This window comes from Aedes albopictus, chromosome 3 (genome assembly GCF_035046485.1).
Source record: "Aedes albopictus strain Foshan chromosome 3, AalbF5, whole genome shotgun sequence".
NCBI classification, from domain to species: Eukaryota; Metazoa; Arthropoda; class Insecta; order Diptera; family Culicidae; genus Aedes; species Aedes albopictus.
In genome coordinates, this window is record NC_085138.1 from 436,724,816 (window position 1) to 436,743,114 (window position 18,299).

The 18,299-nt window shown below is 38.7% G+C and overlaps 1 protein-coding gene across 1 annotated transcript; it reads right to left on the reverse strand.

Moving 5' to 3' along the window:
* Positions 1–6,822: 6,822 nt before the first annotated feature.
* Positions 6,823–15,971, reverse strand: LOC109426024 (transmembrane protein 64; the record flags this gene model as incomplete). Its single annotated transcript, XM_062856559.1, is given in 2 exon segments — positions 6,823–7,625; positions 14,602–15,971. A coding segment is annotated over 1 exon segment (737 nt), but the record flags the coding sequence as incomplete, so codon positions are not given.
* Between the last annotated feature and the right edge of the window lie 2,328 nt (positions 15,972–18,299).

Here is an 18,299-nt window from a genome sequence, read left to right on the forward strand (position 1 = left end):
TAGAATTCTGTGTCCTGTATTCTGGAGCAGTTGGTCCCAGAAATCCCTATCAGGATTCTGAAAGAGCCCCTCTTCGTAATTATGGAAAATCCCTGACAAGGTTATGGGAAGAATCTCTTGAGATTCTGATGAAACAATTTAAAGTATTCTAGACTTCTAGAGGAATCACTCTCAGATATCTGAGAGAATCCCTTTCAGGAGTTTAGGGAAGTCCTTTCAATGATTCTGGGGGAATGTCTTTGAGGAATCTGCGGTAATTTTTCTAGGAATTTCCTTAGAATTTTCTCAGATTTTTCTCAGAATTCCAGAAAATCCTTCTCAGGATGCTGAGGAAGTCCATTCTTGAAGTTTTCGTAATCCCTTTCAGGGAGAATCCTTATCAGATTTTCGGAAAAATCCTTCTTAGGTAATCCTTCTTAGAGTCCTAAGCTACCCTTTTCAGAATTCCGGGTCATATCTTTTAAGTTCTTTTTGGGAAATTCATCTTAGAATTCTGAAAATCTTTTGTGAGAATCTCTCTCAGTATTCTAGATGAATTTATCTCAAGAATGTGAAAGAACCGTTCTTGGAATTTCTCATGGAATTCTGGGAGAATTTATCTTAGGATTCTGGGATAATCCTTCTTAGGATTCTGGAACATTTTGGGAGCATCCCAAGGGAAACTTCTCTTAGGATTCTGAGACAAGCTAGAGACAAGCAGCTGTCACAGGATTCTGGAAAAATTCCTCTCGGGATCCTGAGACAATCCGTCTCAGGAACCAGAGTAATCTCTCTCAGGAATTTAGGAAAATCCTTTATTCAGAGAGAATTCCTACCAAGATACCGAAAAAGTCTTGCTTTCTTTTCTAGCTAATGTCGCTCATGATTCTTGTGTAATCATTTTCAGCATTCTGAAGAAATCTCTCACATAATTCTAGAGGAACTCCTTTCAAAATTCTGGAGGAGTCTCTGTAAAGATTCTGGGGGAATTTCTCTCAGTACTATATGGGAATACTTCTAAGAGTTCTAGGGTTTCTCAGGTTTTTTTCTTTCGATTCAAATTTTTTTTTTTCAGAATGCACTGCACTGTCTCAACGTTATATCCATTTTCGAATCAGTGTCGCGAAATGTTCGATGTGCAATCTCAAATTTAGACATTGAATTTATATCACCAAATAAAACATATCATGAACTTGAACTACATGTAGCAAACGAATCATTTATAGTTTTATGGTTTTATAATATTTTATAATATCGAATCGATGTGAAAACATCGATTCAAAGCATTCGATTGAATCGATGAATCGATTCTGCTGATCCGATTAGAATCGATTCACAAAAATGGATGTCTCAGCCAGATTTGCCCAATGCTATTTCCGATGCACTCAGATCCGGTAGGTACGAACAATATATTCGATTAAATTGAGAAACTATTGCTGTGCCTAAAGCGGGCAACCTTCCGGATTTTTTTTTATTGCTGTCCAATCCGGTGTATATCGGCGTGAGCATCAAGAATGGTGATATTATTAGATCAACATATCATCCTAATATAGGGTTGTTCAGGGTATTATTGGTAGGTTTGTTCTCTTCGTCATGGGGGGTTTTTGTCGGCCAAAATTGCCTGAAACTTGGTCATATAATCCAGATTGGTTGGGAAGGATTTGATGCCAACTCTGAGTTTTACAGGTTCCAGAAAAAAAAAACAACAATGAAGAAGAGAACAAAACTGTCGAAAATACCGTGCGGTACCCATATTCTGAACGGTTAAGGGAATCTCACAACAAACACTAAAATAAATGGAAGTTCTTGTTGCTAGAGATAATGCTTCACATTACCATCAAATGTGTTTGTTCTCTAGCTACATGTATAAAACAAATTAAATCTCATAATAACTTCCAGTCTCTGATCTAGACATATTTTTGTTTGTGGACGACGTGTTCCTAATTATGGACACCATAAGAAGCCGTGGTCCTAATTCTGAACACATAGTGTTACTTACTATGTACAAACACACTCTCTACGTTCGCAGTTCAGTCAAAAACGATATGTTTTGTAACGATTGGATAATAGAGGGGCTTAATAAAATTAACACCCCAACTCTCGATTCAATATTAGGGTGGGTCATCGGAACATTTTTGTCAGATCAAGGTTTTTTCGACTCCATTTGGGGTCCTTAACAACTGGCCAAAATTTGAGAGGGATCGGTTACGCCTACGTTTTGCGCATCGCGATTGAAATTTGCATGGAAATTCGTATGGGAAAACGTGCTTTTTTGTATTTTTCCTATTTCATCTACTAATTTAACTAAAGTCATAATACTAAACCCGTTAAAGTATAGTTCATGATATACCTTACAACTTTGCCGAAGACAGCAGGGTGCTAAAGTGCTCACAAAAAAAGTTATTATGCTCCAAAGTGAGGTATATCGAAATATATGCTGAAAATGACTTTTTCTGCCATCACTGCCCGCTGGGTCAATTATAAACTGCTATAGCACTTTGTGGATGCATTCTATCAATTTGGTGTCTTCAGCAAAGTTGTTTGGATTTACATGCTCTTTGAATTTCATTTGGACATTAGTTCGAAATTTGACCGCATAGGTGGCGCTGCGATACAAACTTTTTTATTTCGCATCCTAGAGCTTTGGCGTTTTCGGCAATGTTGTAGAACATGAAAAGTTATGAAAATTTGTCGAAGACACCAAAGCTCTAGCACTCAACCCAGCGAAGTTATAGCGAAAATAGTAAATCCTATCTCAAAGTTCACGTTTTTGTACTACGTGTGACATATGTACCGTATGCGTGATAATGTTTGCACCATCGTACAAATAAGGTACCCATATCACCTGTACACACAATGTCTTGGTTTTTATTGCATGCACGTAAGCTCTAACTCATCTCACAGTAGGCTGCGGATAAAAAAATCGGATTTCTTAAGTTTAAAATTTGCACCATGAAGGGGTAGCAGCGGTAGTCGGAACTTGTCCACGCGCAAATGTTGAAAAAGACATTTCAGGAGTGTTCAGGAGAACCGTAAAACAGTCTTATACCGAAAAAAAGCAAGGGCAACTATTCCCGAAGGTGTCCACTGGTCGTTCAAGGTTAACATGGATTAAGAAAGCTATCGCTGCCACCAAAAATAAGATTTGGGTGAATTATATGCGCTCAATGAGAAAAATGGCATAGAAACGCGAAATCAGCGACTTAACGGCATGGCATATCGAAAAGGAAAATTACGGTGGCTTTAATGATCCTTCGACCATAGAAAAAAAACTTACATTATTACCAATGGCATCCAGGAGCTACGAGTAGCGCCATATAAGAAAGTCTTGAATTTGCCCGAACGCAACCTCCGTTTTTTTCGATTTCCGAAAAACTATCGATCCGTACCAAATTCCAGAATCAATAGTTATTATAACTTTTGTTTGTGTGTCAATGTCTACACCATGAGGCAATGTCAAAATAAAAAAATAAATTCAAAAATTGTTAATCTTGACTTTGACACTACCACGGATACTTTTCGACATTTGCGCGTGGACAAATCACGAGCTAGGTTGCCACTTAGTCATTATGCAAGTGTTAAACTAAGAAAATCAACACTTTTTATTCACAGCCTAATATAATATGAGTTATAGCTTAAATGCCTGCAAATAAAACCAATACATTGTCTTCATAAGTAAAACTGGAATTTTATTTAACGATGGTGCAAACATTATCACGCATACGGTACTACATTGCAGCTACCTTGAAAGTAGGTAATTGTACATATTAAAATATATATTTGAGAATACTCCTTCCTTATCTGCCAATATAACTAATATATTACGAATGATATTACTTTTAATCATTATAGTGCGAGGTATACACGGAAAAATATTATAACCCAAAGAATAAGTTTTAAAAACTCAAATTTGGCCAAGGATCGGTATATTCGCCTCACTCCATTCATATTCACTCCTCTTTGCTGAAGCGAATCGAGAAAGATGCAGCAAACGGATCGTCGTGATCAAACACGCAACCCCATCACCAGTGGGAAGCGATGAGCCATCTGCTTGACATGAATATTCGTTGCCATTCGTCGCAGTTTGGATCGCAAGCGAATGAATGAATGGCGAATGGTGAAGAATACTGGTGAGCGATCGAAGCGGCTATTATCATAAGTAGAAGAGAATTTCTGCATGTAATGCATACATTTTTACTGTATTGTCGCTGAAATGCTAGATTAGCAAAGAAAATAATTCGGAAACATCAATAATTCGTATGCACAATATCAATCGCATCACTCACGAATCGCATTCGCTTGCAATGCGAATGTGGGCGAATGAATAATTTCCAAGTGTGGCTTCCCACCATTCGCCGGAGTTTGCTGTCGTCGCTGACAAGCACACACACGAACTCAAGCGACAACCGTTCGCTGCTGACTGTCTTCGAATGGGGAAGAAGATGAAAAGTGGAAATCAGGAACCCTGAATTTGGCTAAACTGCTTAAAGTTTTAACTCAAAGTTGGGTTGTTTTCTCCCTCGTCCCACCGCAATGTTGTCGAAAACAAAGAGAGAAGCACCGACGCATCCGCTGCTCTTCCGTGGAAGAAGCCAAATTTGGGTTTTCTTGAATTAACCCAAATTTGCGTCATTTGAGGCCTCCGTTGGGTGAAAATAACTTACCACTGGGTTAATTTTTTTGCCGCTCTCAAACGAGAACTACTCACTCACCACTTTCGCTGTTTAACGCAAATTTGAGTTATTCCACGGAAGACCGGGATTGCGTCAAAACAACTTAAATTTGGGTTGATTTGTAGTTCAGTGTATGTATGTTCAAGTAGTAAACTCTCAGCGTAAGCGATCTACCAACGCTATTGAGGATGTAGCCCCTTTGATTTGGGGGCTCCCGCACAGATAACTTTGCAGGAAACGTCCCTATGGAGCTGTATGTAAAAAAAAACACAGTAGGCAGGCAGTACGACGTTTACCGGGACAGCTAGTAGAAGATAAACGATTCATGGCACTATAAGAAGTATATAAAAAAGTGCAAAAACGTAAACTTTGAGATACGATTTACTATTTTCGCTATAACTTCGCTGGGTTGAGTGCTAGAGCTTTGGTGTCTTCGACAAATTTTCATAACTTCTCATGTTCTACAACATTGCCGAAAACGCCAAAGCTCTAGGATGCGAAATAAAAAAGTTTGTATCGCAGCGCCACCTATGCGGTGAAATTTCGAACTAATGTCCAAATGCAATTCAAAGAGCATGTAAATCCAAACAACTTTGCTGAAGACACCAAATTGATAGAATGCATCCACAAAGTGCTATAGCAGTTTATAATTGACCCAGCGGGCAGTGATGGCAGAAAAAGTCATTTTCAGCATATATTTCGATATACCTCACTTTGGAGCATTAACTTTTTTTGTGAGCACTTTAGCACCCTGCTGTCTTCGGCAAAGTTGTAAGGTATATCATGAACTATACTTTAACGGGTTTAGTATTATGACTTTAGTTAAATTAGTAGATGAAATAGGAAAAATACAAAAAAGCACGTTTTCCCATACGAATTTCCATACAAATTTCAATCGCGATGCGCAAAACGTAGGCGTAACCGATCCCTCTCAAATTTTGACCAGTTGTTAAGGTGAATATATAACGAAGCCATGCCTCAAATTTTCAAAAGCACAAATCTGAAGAACCGAGGGTTAGTTTGGACTGAAAAGTTGATCAATTGGTCACCACCAGCGGGTCACCAATCGATCAAATTCTCAGCGCAATCCGTCTTTTGGTTCCTCAGATTTGTGCTCTTGAAAATTGGAGGTGTGGCTTCGTTATATATTCACCTTAAGGACCCCAAATGGAATCGAAAAAACCTTGATCTGGCTAGATACGATCGAATTCACGTTTTTCCATATAACCCTTGACCCACCCTATTCAATATATGCTTCATAAAAGGAAAATCTATTTTGCGTTAGCCGACTGTTCAGAATATGGAGCTGTCTATAATATGGTGCTCGCACGGTACATAATTTCCCCTATGTCGAATACGACCAAATACAGCAAAACATTTGAAACGTGATTGTTACCCATCGGATAATACCCCGGGTTATTTTAACCAACCTATGCTAGCAAAGAAACAAGAAAATTTTGAAAACCCCATACTTCATGTAAATGGCGGCTTGATTTCAGCGAGAATTACCCGCATGCGTTCTTGCTGACGTCATTCCATTGGCGAACAGCTCAAATCAGCTGATGCTGTCTAACCAGTTGCTGGGGAGCCGAATGTTTGATTGAGCTTAATGGGGCACGTTCGGTGTAGTACTAGAATTGTAGTAATGAGCTGAATTTTAGTATGGTGAGAAGGTCAATTCTCCGTTTCTGCAACGAAATGATGCAAAAAGCGTGGGTATTATGATTCCTTGTCTAATTTGATGCTGTTTGAGCAAAACTTTGGGCAATAGTGTTGTTGTTTTCTCCATTTCTTGCAACATAAACAACATAGTTATCCAAAGTTTTGCTCAAACAGCATAAAATTAGGCAAGAAATCATAATACCCACGCTTTTTGCACCATTTCTTTGCAGAAACGAAGATTTGACCTTCTCACCATACAAAAATTCAGCTCATTACTTCAAATCTAGTACTACACCGAACGTGCCCCATTGAGGAGTGTGGAGGACTGCAGATTGAATATCATATTCCCGCGCGACAAGCGTACAAGTTTTTGATGATAAATTTATGCAAGTCCGCGCAGCTTATGATATACGATATACTTAACATTCAGACCAGTTTCAAAATTTAAAAATAAATGTGTTATGTTAATCCTTTAAAAATACAACAAAATAGAATAAATAATACTCACTTATGCAACGGCAGCTTCGACTGCATCCCCTTGATGGTGTTGTGCGCAATGGCCACCCCCAGATTGGCGCCGATGATCGTCGTCAGCAGGCCCTTGACGAACCCGAACAGGTAACCGCTGCTGATGATCAGCACCAGGTAGCCCACCGTCACCGGAAAGCTAACGATCGTGAACAAACACAGGAAGATGCAGAAGATGATCCACGAGTTTTGCGTCTCGATCCAGTACAGCAGGGTTTTGGCATAGTCCCGGAAGGCATAGATCACAAACACTAGCACCGCTATCGCACACAGCGGCAGCAGGTAGTTGAGCACTGGGTTTCGCGAAACGAACCGTTGCAGCCGGTAGAAGCAGAAGCGGTCCCGCATCTCGACGGAACTGGCTTTGGCGACGGTGGGAGATTTACTAATGCTGCTGTTGACGGTGTTTTTGGCAGAGCCAGTTTCGCAGAGCTGCAGATGGTGGTAATGGTGATTCACCAGCAGATGATGGTGATGATGGTGATAGTGGCGATCTTTCGAACTGTGCAAATCTAGGTCACAGATGAAGTCCGCTTTCGCTTTCGTTGGCGGCGCGGCGATAGACCCCGGCGACGTTGACAGGGGGTTGTTTCTGCCGGCAGATTGGATGGTTGCGGTAGTAACCGGCAGTAGAAAAGTTGGCGACGATGCTCTGAGAAATTGTTCGTTGTCGTTCGCTGCTGTTCCATCATCCGGCTCGGAGAGTGGTACATCCATGCTGCTTTCTTCGAGAAGGGCGCACTCGGCCTAGTAGCGGAGGCGGCTCAGGATTTTACACATCAACTGTAAGGTTTTTATGGGGGTGTCACATTAGTTGATGTACGTTTTCGTTAAGAGTTTCTTAAAAGGGGAAAAGCGTTGAATGACCAATGAAAGGGTTACGCAAGGCGCTTAGACAATCCAATCATTATTTACAAGAGTATCCAAGTAAGTACTACTAACATGTTAATTGTCGTAAAATAGAAAACCTTAAATAAATATCAGATAGAAAGCGTTAAAAACAATGAAAGAATAGAACCATGAAGCTTAAGTTGAGTGATGTAAATATCAACAACATATTGACTAAGTTCTTTAAAAAAGACCATACGATTAGTTTAATTTAGTTGGGATCTTTACTGGTGAGACGAAAGTCAGTTTTATCTGAATTTTAGGCAAAATTCAGTTAATGGATGTTTTTTGATCACCTTTCGGATGATCTTTCAGTAGTGCAAATAAAATATATAATTTGCTAACATATGGCAATTCTTCACAGTGAAAGTTTTATGATAATCGTAAAAAAATATCAAGTAATGGCGATTTAATGAATTTTGCAGATTGGACTTGGAGTATTTAAGCCAATAGTGGACCCAATAGTGGATCCTTTGAAATCATTCTTAAATTTCTTGCTTAAATCTTTTTTATTGCTGAATTTCCACAGGAAGACAATGTTCCAGCTGGTAGAATTGTGCTAGAACGAGAATATTCGTTTATTTTTCAAACGTAAACACGGCTGGGGACCACTATTGGCTAAATTCAAAGGGGTCCACTATTAACCGATTAAACATGATAAGAGAATACGACCTGCCCAATAATGGACCCTGTGGGAACTAGAAGGAGTTTTTTTACGGTTTTTTGTGTGCAATAAGTATGAAAGGCATAGAACTTGCTGCGCAATCATGAGCATGAGCATGATGACCGTACAATTCGTAGTTGCTACTTCGTGATTGACTAGAACAACCCAATCAAAGTTGCACAAGGAATCCAAGGATAAGGCCTGGCATAAGCCAACCATCATCAATGTTCACTTCATAGAACTTGCTGCACAATCATTGGTAAAAACACAGATTACAGACGTTAATGCTCACATACGAAATATGTGTAAACACTCAACCGTCATTTCAATAAGGGACCTAACTGGCAATCATTTGGAGATAGCGCAACGATCGCAATCATAACGCTTGAGTGCAAATGAAAAACGCAAATAATCCTTGTCAGATAGCAATAACTGCAGCAATTCCTTGTATAGATGGCAACAGTGAACAACGTATTTGGTTCGCAGTTTGAGTTAAAAGGATCTACTATTGGCGAAATTACCGAAATGTTTTTTTTTTTTATGAAAATCGATTCACCAATTGCAGAAAAATGATTGACACTGTCAATACCAACAGGGTTTTCGTAAAGTATCGTACAAAAAACATGGTACTATTGACTTTGCATTGCCATATCTCAGGAGTTAATGAGCCGATTTTTTTTTGCATTACTATTCTAGAAACGTGTAGTGAGAGCCGACTGGATTTTCATGCAGCTTCCGCTGCCCAAGTAACATTTTAAGTTTTGTTCGGCTCTACAAGAGATCTTCATGACCAATTTCATAAAACTCGCAATAAAACTGATTTATACATCAAAACCTCTTGATAACCTCTTTTAGAGCATCTTCCGGCTAAGTGGACCACTCTCGGAGAGGTTTTGCAAACCGCATTAAGAGTAGCAATAAAACCGTTTTAAAACCTAGTAGAAAAATGTTGTTTTTTTTTTTCAACAAAAACTATGACAGCTCAAGATGCAGAGAAGCTTCTTCGATGGCACGTAAAGTTCAGGACGATACATTATTCGTAAGTAGAAGCGGCCATTTCAAAGTAATATTTTAGTTGCTATTGTGTTGGTAGTCTTATGCGCATTAAATTTTGCCGTGAATATTGGGGTGGCAGAATCATAAAATTAATGCGCTTCGAAAATAGCGAATAATATCATCTTGGAATGAAATAAATCAATTTGTTTATTTAGTAAAACTATCTCGAATCACAAGAAACCTCAGCAGAGAGAGTTTATTTATGTGAGCATGTTATGGAAATAGTGGCAAACTATCAATTAATTGCCAATTTGAGCAAAATTAACTATTTTCCATTCAGGTTAGCTAATTCTTCAATATGGCGACAACCATAATCAGCAAAAATAAAACGAAAGCAAGTTTACTTTTATGATGACCGCAATAAACCTAGAAATGTCGTAGTTCTGCTTTTCCACCAACAGATGTCGTTACTAGAACGGATCGCCATCTGTTGAGAGTTTTAACAGTTTTATTGTGGTAATAATGATTGTCAGAAGGTTTACATATCGGAAAGTTTTGTTTACTCTTAAAATCTTTCTTTATGGATATCTTCAAGTATACTATAAAACATTTTATCAATGGTTTTAATAAAAGCAGTCATAAAACTGTGAGTTTTAATTATTGCTGTAATAAAACCCTAATAAAAATCAAACAAAACCAATCAGCGATGAAATTGTTACTTGGGAAGTAACAAATTCATTGCTGATTAGTTTTGTTTGATTTTTATTAGGGTTTTATTACAGCAATAATTAATACTCACAGTTTTATGACTGCTTTTATGAAAACCAACAACAATCGAGAATGGGAATTTTTTTTACTAGGTTTCAAAACGGTTTTATTGCTACTCTTAATGCGGTTTGCAAAACCTCTCCGAGAGTGGTCCACTTAGCCGGAAGATGCTCTTAAAGAGGTTATCAAGAGGTTTTGATGTATAAATCATTTTTATTGTAAGTTTTATAAAATTGGTCATGAAGATCTCTTGTAGAGCCGAACAAAACTTAAAATGTTACTTGGGTTGGGCTGAGAACGTGAGGAATACATTTGTTCCGCATTTCCAACGACTTCCGATTCCGTTTTGCTCTTCGATTGGTTATGTTATGAGTATCATGCCCTTGTAGAGAGTTCTCCCGGAACCTCGGCAAGATAGCAACATTCTGTTTTCGACAGAGTTGTTCAGAACAACAACCATTTCCTGAAGGTGATGGATTTCATAGTGTCTATGAATGTTCTCAGGAATACCTGCAAGAATATCTTCAGATATATCTCCTGAACTGTACCAGAAATACCTCCTTTTTTCATTTATAACGTATATTTCAAAATATTATTAAAAATACCTACAAATATGTCTTTAAGAACTTCTGTTAGGAGTTCTTCTTGTGTATATTTTCAACGATTTTGATCAGGAATGTCTCCATGGATTTCTTCCTCTGGGGATTTTGTTTGGACATTCTTCAGAAATTATCTTCAAGTTTTGAAGGTATTCTTTATCGGAATTCCAATTTTTTACAGATATGCTTTTTCTTTCATACGGAATGCTTTCACGGATTTCATCACAAATACCACCATGAAATTCATAAGGTATACAATTCAAGGAAATCCTTCAAGAATATGGCATAAATATTTGCTCTCTCCAGTTATTTCCAGGACTCTTTCTGCAGGGATACATGTTTATTCAGGAATGATCAAAATAAAACCTTTTCAACAATACTTCCAAGTATTATTTTGGGAACAATTTTAGCTTATTCCTTAAAATATCTGGGCAAATCCCTTCAATATGACCAAGTGATTTCTCCAAGAAAACTCCCAGAGGTTAAATTCTTGAAAAATGATTTTTTCAGCATAATTATAAAAAAGTCCCGTGGATCTCATGGCCGATTTTATTTCGTGTAACATTTCTCACAGAGTTTTCATAATGGAAATTCACACAAATTTTAGCAAATCCCTTTGGGCATTTTTAATGGTAACAAAGAAAAAAACCATGCAAGATTCAAAGAAATCATTGCTCCAATTTCTTCAATTCATCTAAAGAACTATAAATCATGAGCAGAGAATCAAACCCATTACCAGCAAGCTGCTCATGAAGCAAACATGTAAAAAACTGCGCCACGAGCAACAGCACTCTGAAAAATTACACGAAGTAATCTCGGGAATCTCTCAAGTAGGGTATTTTTCCAATTGTTTTACGGCTAAAAATTCGCCAATTGTTGCACACCTCATAAGAATAACATGGAGTGTGCAACAATAGGCGAGTTTTGAGCCGTGCATCAATTGGAAAATTACCCTACTTCACGAACGAATCCCAGAAAGAATTACCGAAGCAAATTATCCGAAAGAATGCATGGTGGCATTCCTGAAAGCATCCATAATGTATAACCCTGGAAAGAAATACCAGAAAATATCTATGGAGTGTTTTCTAAGGAACTAACTTCTAAGGAATTCCTGAAAGAATCCTTTGAGAAATTCATAAAAGAAAGCGCTGGAAGACGAACCCTCGAATGAATCCACAAAGGGACCTTTAGAGAAATATCAGAATTCCTGTAAAAAAAATCCCGAAGGAATTACTGGAGCAGGAATTCCTGACGGAATCACTGAAAGATTTCCCACAGGAATCCTTGAAGGAATTCTTGAGGAAATCGTTGGTGGTTGAATCCCCACATGAATTCCTGAAAAAAAAGTCTAGAATAATACTTGGAAGCATTAGAGGAATTCTCGAAAAAAAAAATCCTTTAAAGGATCTTGCAGAAATTACTGAAGAGATTCCCAAAAACTCACTGGAGGAAATCCCGAAAGAATCCCAAGAATAATTCCCGAAGGAATCCTTAGAGAAGTGAGCCAAGAATTTTGGAACGAACCTCTGAAGGACTTCCATGCAGCATCCCGAAAAAAAAACGGATAAGGCAATTTCCGATAAATCATTGAGAAATTCTAGAGAATTTCAAAGAGCAATCCTAGGAGTAATCCTTTTGAGGATTCCCGAAGAAATCTTCAGATGTATTTTTCAAGGAACTTCCGGAGGCATCCCTTTAAGAATTTCCGGACGAAGAGATTGCACCATGAATTCCTGGATGAATTTGCGAAGGAACTACTACAGGAATGTCCGAAGAAATTTCCAGAAGGAATCGCTGAAAGGATGTTCGAAAATCCTAATGAAATTCTTGAATAAATTCCAGGACAAACGAGAGAAGAATTCCCTGTAAGAATTTCTGAATGAATCTCGCGAAGAATTCACATAGGAATACCTGTAGGAATCTTCAGAGGAATGCTTGGAAAGAGTCTTAGAGGAATCCCTATCTGGTCTAAATTTCGTTGTATATCTCTCCAAACTCGTGACTTTTTACACTAGCACTACGTGGTGATGAAGTTCGGAACTATGCAATCCATCTCCCGGCGGTAGTGCACGGTGCACGTAGTCCTAAACAAATTAGTTGAAAATTGTATCTTCTTATTTGGCTTCAACTTTGTGTCATATATCACCAAAGTCGTACCGGAAGTAACTATATACACTAGCGGCACGTGGTGGTGGATGTCGAAACTATGCGATCAAGCACTTGGAACTGCTCGTAGTCCAGAACAACTTTTGCTGAGGATCGTACCTTATCTGAATTCAATTTTGCGATATATCGTACCGAAGTTAACTATGTGCACTAGCGTCACGTGGTGGTGAAATTCGCAGTTAAATCTACGCAAAAATTGTTGTGGCTCTAACTAACAGGGGGTCCATCAATTTAGGCATTTTTAAGAATAAGGTGTAGTGGGCCGGTCTCAGCGAGAGTTACTCAATACTAATGTTACATAAAGGTACTACACATATGACGCAATATGTTTTGGTGGGTCAACAAAACGCAAAGCATCGTTAACTAAACAGCTTCTTTGAAATCGTAAACAAGTATCTCAATCTTTCTTCTTTGCTAGGGACCAGAATTATTTCCTATCAATTAAATTCGACATTTCATAATCTGGATGATAGATATTTAGTTGCGAAAATCGTTTCAATCGTTTCCACTCGCTTTATACTACTCCATAGGGTATGTGTTCCATCATTAAGGTGAAGATATGACGAAGCTACACCTCAAGTTTTCAAGAGCACGAATCTGAAGAACCAAATTTCGGTTTGCACTGAAAAGTTGATCGATTGGTCACCACCAGCAAGTCACCAATCGATCAACTTTTTAGCGCAAACCGACCTTTGGTTCCTTAGATTTGTGCTCTTGAAAATTTTAGGTGTGGCTTCGTCATATCTTCACCTTAATCTCACGCTCCCATATTCATCCTATTCGAAAACAAGCGATTACGGCACCGATTGATTCCGTTCTTTTTGTTTTCATGCGTGCTCACTTCTAACAAAAAATACAATAATAAGAAACAAAACAAACAGCGCTTCAATCCTTTGTTTTTCGTAGGATGAAATTGGGAGCCACATGCTTAAGAAGGGAATCAATACCCTACTACTGTGATGAAATGAAAGTTCATGCAATTACTACCGGAACTACTTTCATGTTATTGCTTCACTGCCATGCCACCGCACTACTTTCCAATCAATCGCAATCGGTTGCCTGCGCCGGCCGTACGTACGCGAGAGAAGTACAAGGTCATGCCACGGAACGGCAAAAAAAAAAATTGTATGCGGGGAACAGATGATGATGACGACGACGCACATGCAAGGGTGAAAAGGCCATGCTCGCGGAGGAACGAAGAAGGGCTATGTTTCAAAACAAAACCATGCTGTCAGCGAAAACTACATCATAAAGAGGCTCTGCTCTGCACACTGCTGTGTTGTACCGCAAGGAAGGAAAAATCAATACAAGATTATGTAGAAAAACGCCACCAACTTTTCCGGATTCTCCTGGGCACTGTTACTTTTCCTCCTTTTATTCTTGTAATCCCATGCACCAATATAAGCGGTAGGTATCCTCTTTTGCTATTGACTTTCACTCTAATGTTTCACTGAGCTGAATAGGCATGTGTTGTATTTACACTGACTGTGATGATTTTGCGAATTTTTCACTTTCTAAACTCGTTGCCCGAAACAGGATGCAATCACTTCTCTATTCACAGATTTGAACTGATACCATAAGCTCATATTTCGCCAGCACCATAGATTCGTTAGAAAAGCACTATATGTTTTGGATTTGCTATATTCTAAAACACCACCGATAGAAAATTGAAACGCACTCCTGATGCTTCCACTGCTCGATCCATATTGAGAGTCGTCCGATGGAAACGCGCTGACCGATGATAGTAGGGGGATGCTGCGGTAGGTATATATGTAGCTAGATCCGCTCAGCACAGCACAGTTTTACGACAACGACGATGCAATAGTCATCTGCTAGGTGTAGGTGTTGTAGTTGAAGGTTTGCACTAGTACAGCGGTTCCCAATTGTCTGATGTTGGCGGTTCACTAAAGGTGTGTAAAATTGAGGTTCGTTAAAACCAGTGCTACTTAATATTATGAATTATGCGAGCTGAAGATTTAACCTTCCGTAACTCGCGCAGTTGACCACCACCTCCAGCACCATGCTAATGCTGAACACAACGAGCAGGATTTTTTCAATGTGTTGTACAAAATACAACAGCGTGATCACTCGAGGGTTAAACTGGACTATACCAGAATATGCAGAAAATCTTTATCGAAAAGCGCAAATTGATCCGATGCTTGTAAAAAACTTATAGTCTTAGGACCAATTTCTTCATCTCCATCTAATTCGTAACAGTACCAACATAAAACGTTCCCTGTTGATGTGACTATAAGTCAGACATTTTAAAACATGTGACGCTGAATCTCGTCCCAATACATGAGAAAATGCTAAATTTGCTTTTTCTTTCCAGAGATGCCATCAGGAATTCCTCCAAGAATACTTCTGGGTTTGGGTATGGTCAAAACTTGGTTCCCTAAAACTTTTCAATTTTTTGTATTTACGAAAGTCTACGAGTGAAGAGAAGGGAGGGGGGGCGCGTTGAGCTCAAAGCTGACTAAAATTTGGTCTTCGTGGGTTATGAACGGTTCCTTGTTGGGATTGCTACAGGAATTTATGGTGAAGTTTATGCGATAGAATACAAAGACAAAAGGCATTATACCGTCTTTCACCAGAGGTTGCACTGAATGAACAATCTCTAACAAACCGACAACACACGTAACACCCAGTGGTCCAGTGGAGAATTTTACCCAGATTACGCAGGGATGTTTTAAGAGATTTCTCGCAGAGTTTTTTTTACAGATTCGACCATTACTTTTTTCATGGATTCCTCCCAGAATAGGGAGGATTTCCTATTCCTTCAGGAATTCGTGGAGGAACTTCTTCCGGGAATTTTAATAAGAATCTCTTCAGAAATGTTCCTGAGATTTTTCCCAGGTTTTCCTACTATGGTACCTCCAAAAATATTTCTTGAAATTTCTTCAGAATCTCCTACTGGTATCTCCATGGATTTTTTCTGAAATTCCCGCAGGATTTTTTCCACGCCTCGCTAGAGATGTAAATTACTGTAACAGGGTGTCTACTCCAAAATTCTCTGAGTTTTCCAGGTTTTTTTTATTAAAAAAATGGTCCAAATAAAAGAACAATTGAAGGGAAAAGGCGCAGATCAACATTCAGGAGTCCAATCTGTAATTCCACAGACCATATGACCGAAAATTCTTTACATAATTTTTAAACTGATCTTTGATGGCTGTAACTCTGGCATCACAGATTTCCTTCCGCGAATTCCTGTTTGAATTTAAAGAAGTTTTTTCTCCTGGAGGTTTGCCTGAATTTGTTGTGCCTTTCTACAGTTATCCAGTGGCAATTGGGTTTTTAAATTTTGAAAAATATATTATTTTTTTGTTTTTATACGATAGAGCACCTTTTTCTGAGTCTCTATGATTTTTTTCAGATTTTTAGAACTTTATTTTGATACCTAAAAGTAATTTTAAAGAGATTTTCTAAAATCACCTTTTGACAGCTGGGCAACTGTTTGACAGCTCCGCCCAGTACAAAATGTGACAAGGGGTGATTCGACAAATCGCTCCCATACAAACTTCAAATTGATTTTAAAATAGGTTCCCGGGCACCAAAATTCATGAAAACTTGGATTTCAAAAGCCAATTGGCTTCTTTAGCAGTGTTGAGACAGTTCCATATTCTAAATCTGCATGCCAAACTGAGCCGAAATCCAAATTTTTATGAATTTTGGTGCCCGGGAGCATATTTAAAAATCAATTTGAAGTTTGTATAGGAGCGATTTGTCGAATCACCCCTCAGCGCATTTTGTACTAGGAAGAGCTGTCAAGCAGTTACACAGCTGTCAAACGGTGATTTCGAAAAATCTTTTTGAAATTGATTTTAGGTACCAAAACTAAGTCCTAAAAATCTGAAAAAAAATCATAGTGGCTCAGAAAAAGGTGCTCTTCTTCATCAAAATAAATGAACTATACATTTTTCAAAATTTGAAAACCCAATCCAGATGTTTTTACGTATTTGCTTTCGTAAAGTTCTTTTTGAGATTTTTTGGTGTTTTCCGGAATTTCTACCACGGTTTCTATCCACTTATTCGCGAGCGGTAATGTCGGCGGCGGGCACAGATAACCGATTTGAATTTTGACGTTTCTTGGGGATCGCAATCGGTTGGCACCACCAAACGCTGGGTGAAGGGGTGAGCAGGAGAATGAAACTGTTTTGACTTTCCCCCATGAAACGTCAAAATTCAAACCGGTTGGATATGCCCGCCACCGCCATTACCGCTCGCGGATAAGTGGATTGGGATTTATACAGGAGTTTTTACGAGGACTCTGCTGGAGTACCTCTTTCCCGATAGCTTCCAGCGCTTCTCGCTGGATTTCTCCAGGAACTTTTTCCAAAATTTATCCAAAGTTCTCTTAGTGGTTTTCCGGGACAGCTTTCCAACAATTTCTCGCAGGATTTTTAGAATGTCTTCGACATTTCCCTTGGAATTCCTCGCATAATTTCACCCGTAGTTCCTCCCGAGATAATCGCTAGAGGTTTTCAGAGTTTTTCCTGGAATTTCCTTATCATTTGCTTCCGGGATCACTCCCACTCCCAGAATTTTTTCCAGAGATGTCCCAGTTTTTTCTTAAGATTTCTTCCGAAGTTCCTCTCGAGTTTTTTTTTTTAATTACAACTCTATGAGGGCAAGATTTGAGCTGGATACCTTTCGAAATTTCTCCGGGTGTTTCTTATTAGGAATTTCGTATGTTATCCCAGAAGACAAAAACTCCTGGAAAATTCCTGCAAGAACTCTGGGAGCAACTATTGAAGAAATCCTAAAAGGAGCATCCAAAATCTCGGGACAAATAAACAAATGTATAAAAAAAATAAATCTCAGATGGATTGTTGCAATCCGGTAAACATTTACGAGGAAATGCATAAATAAGCTCTAAAAGAAACAAGAAGAACTCAATGACAAATATTTATCAACAATAGCTCCTGCAGAAATCCAACAAGAAACTCCGAAAAAAAAACAGAAGAAAGTCTAGGGTCGCATTAAAAAAATGAAAAACAGCAGCAGAAATTTTCTGAGAGAAGCCTCGTAAGAAATCCTGAGAAATTTCTCAGGTTAAACTTCAGAGGAAATCCTACGGGATAGCAAAAAAGAAACTCTACAAGAAACCAAACGGAAAAACTAGAGAAGAACCTTCAGAAGAAATCCTGGGAAGAATATTCCTTCAGAAATTCGTGGAAGTGCTTTAGAAGAAATCCCAGGAACAACACCTGTATCAACTCTGGGAGGAATCCCAGGGAGATCTCCTGGGAACACCGAAAGGAATTACGGGAAATTTTCAATAAAAATCCAGAGAGAAACGCTACAAGAGATCCTGAAAAATCCCGCGAGATCTCGAGATAAAATCTTGGCAGAGATCCCACGAAAATGTCCGTGAGT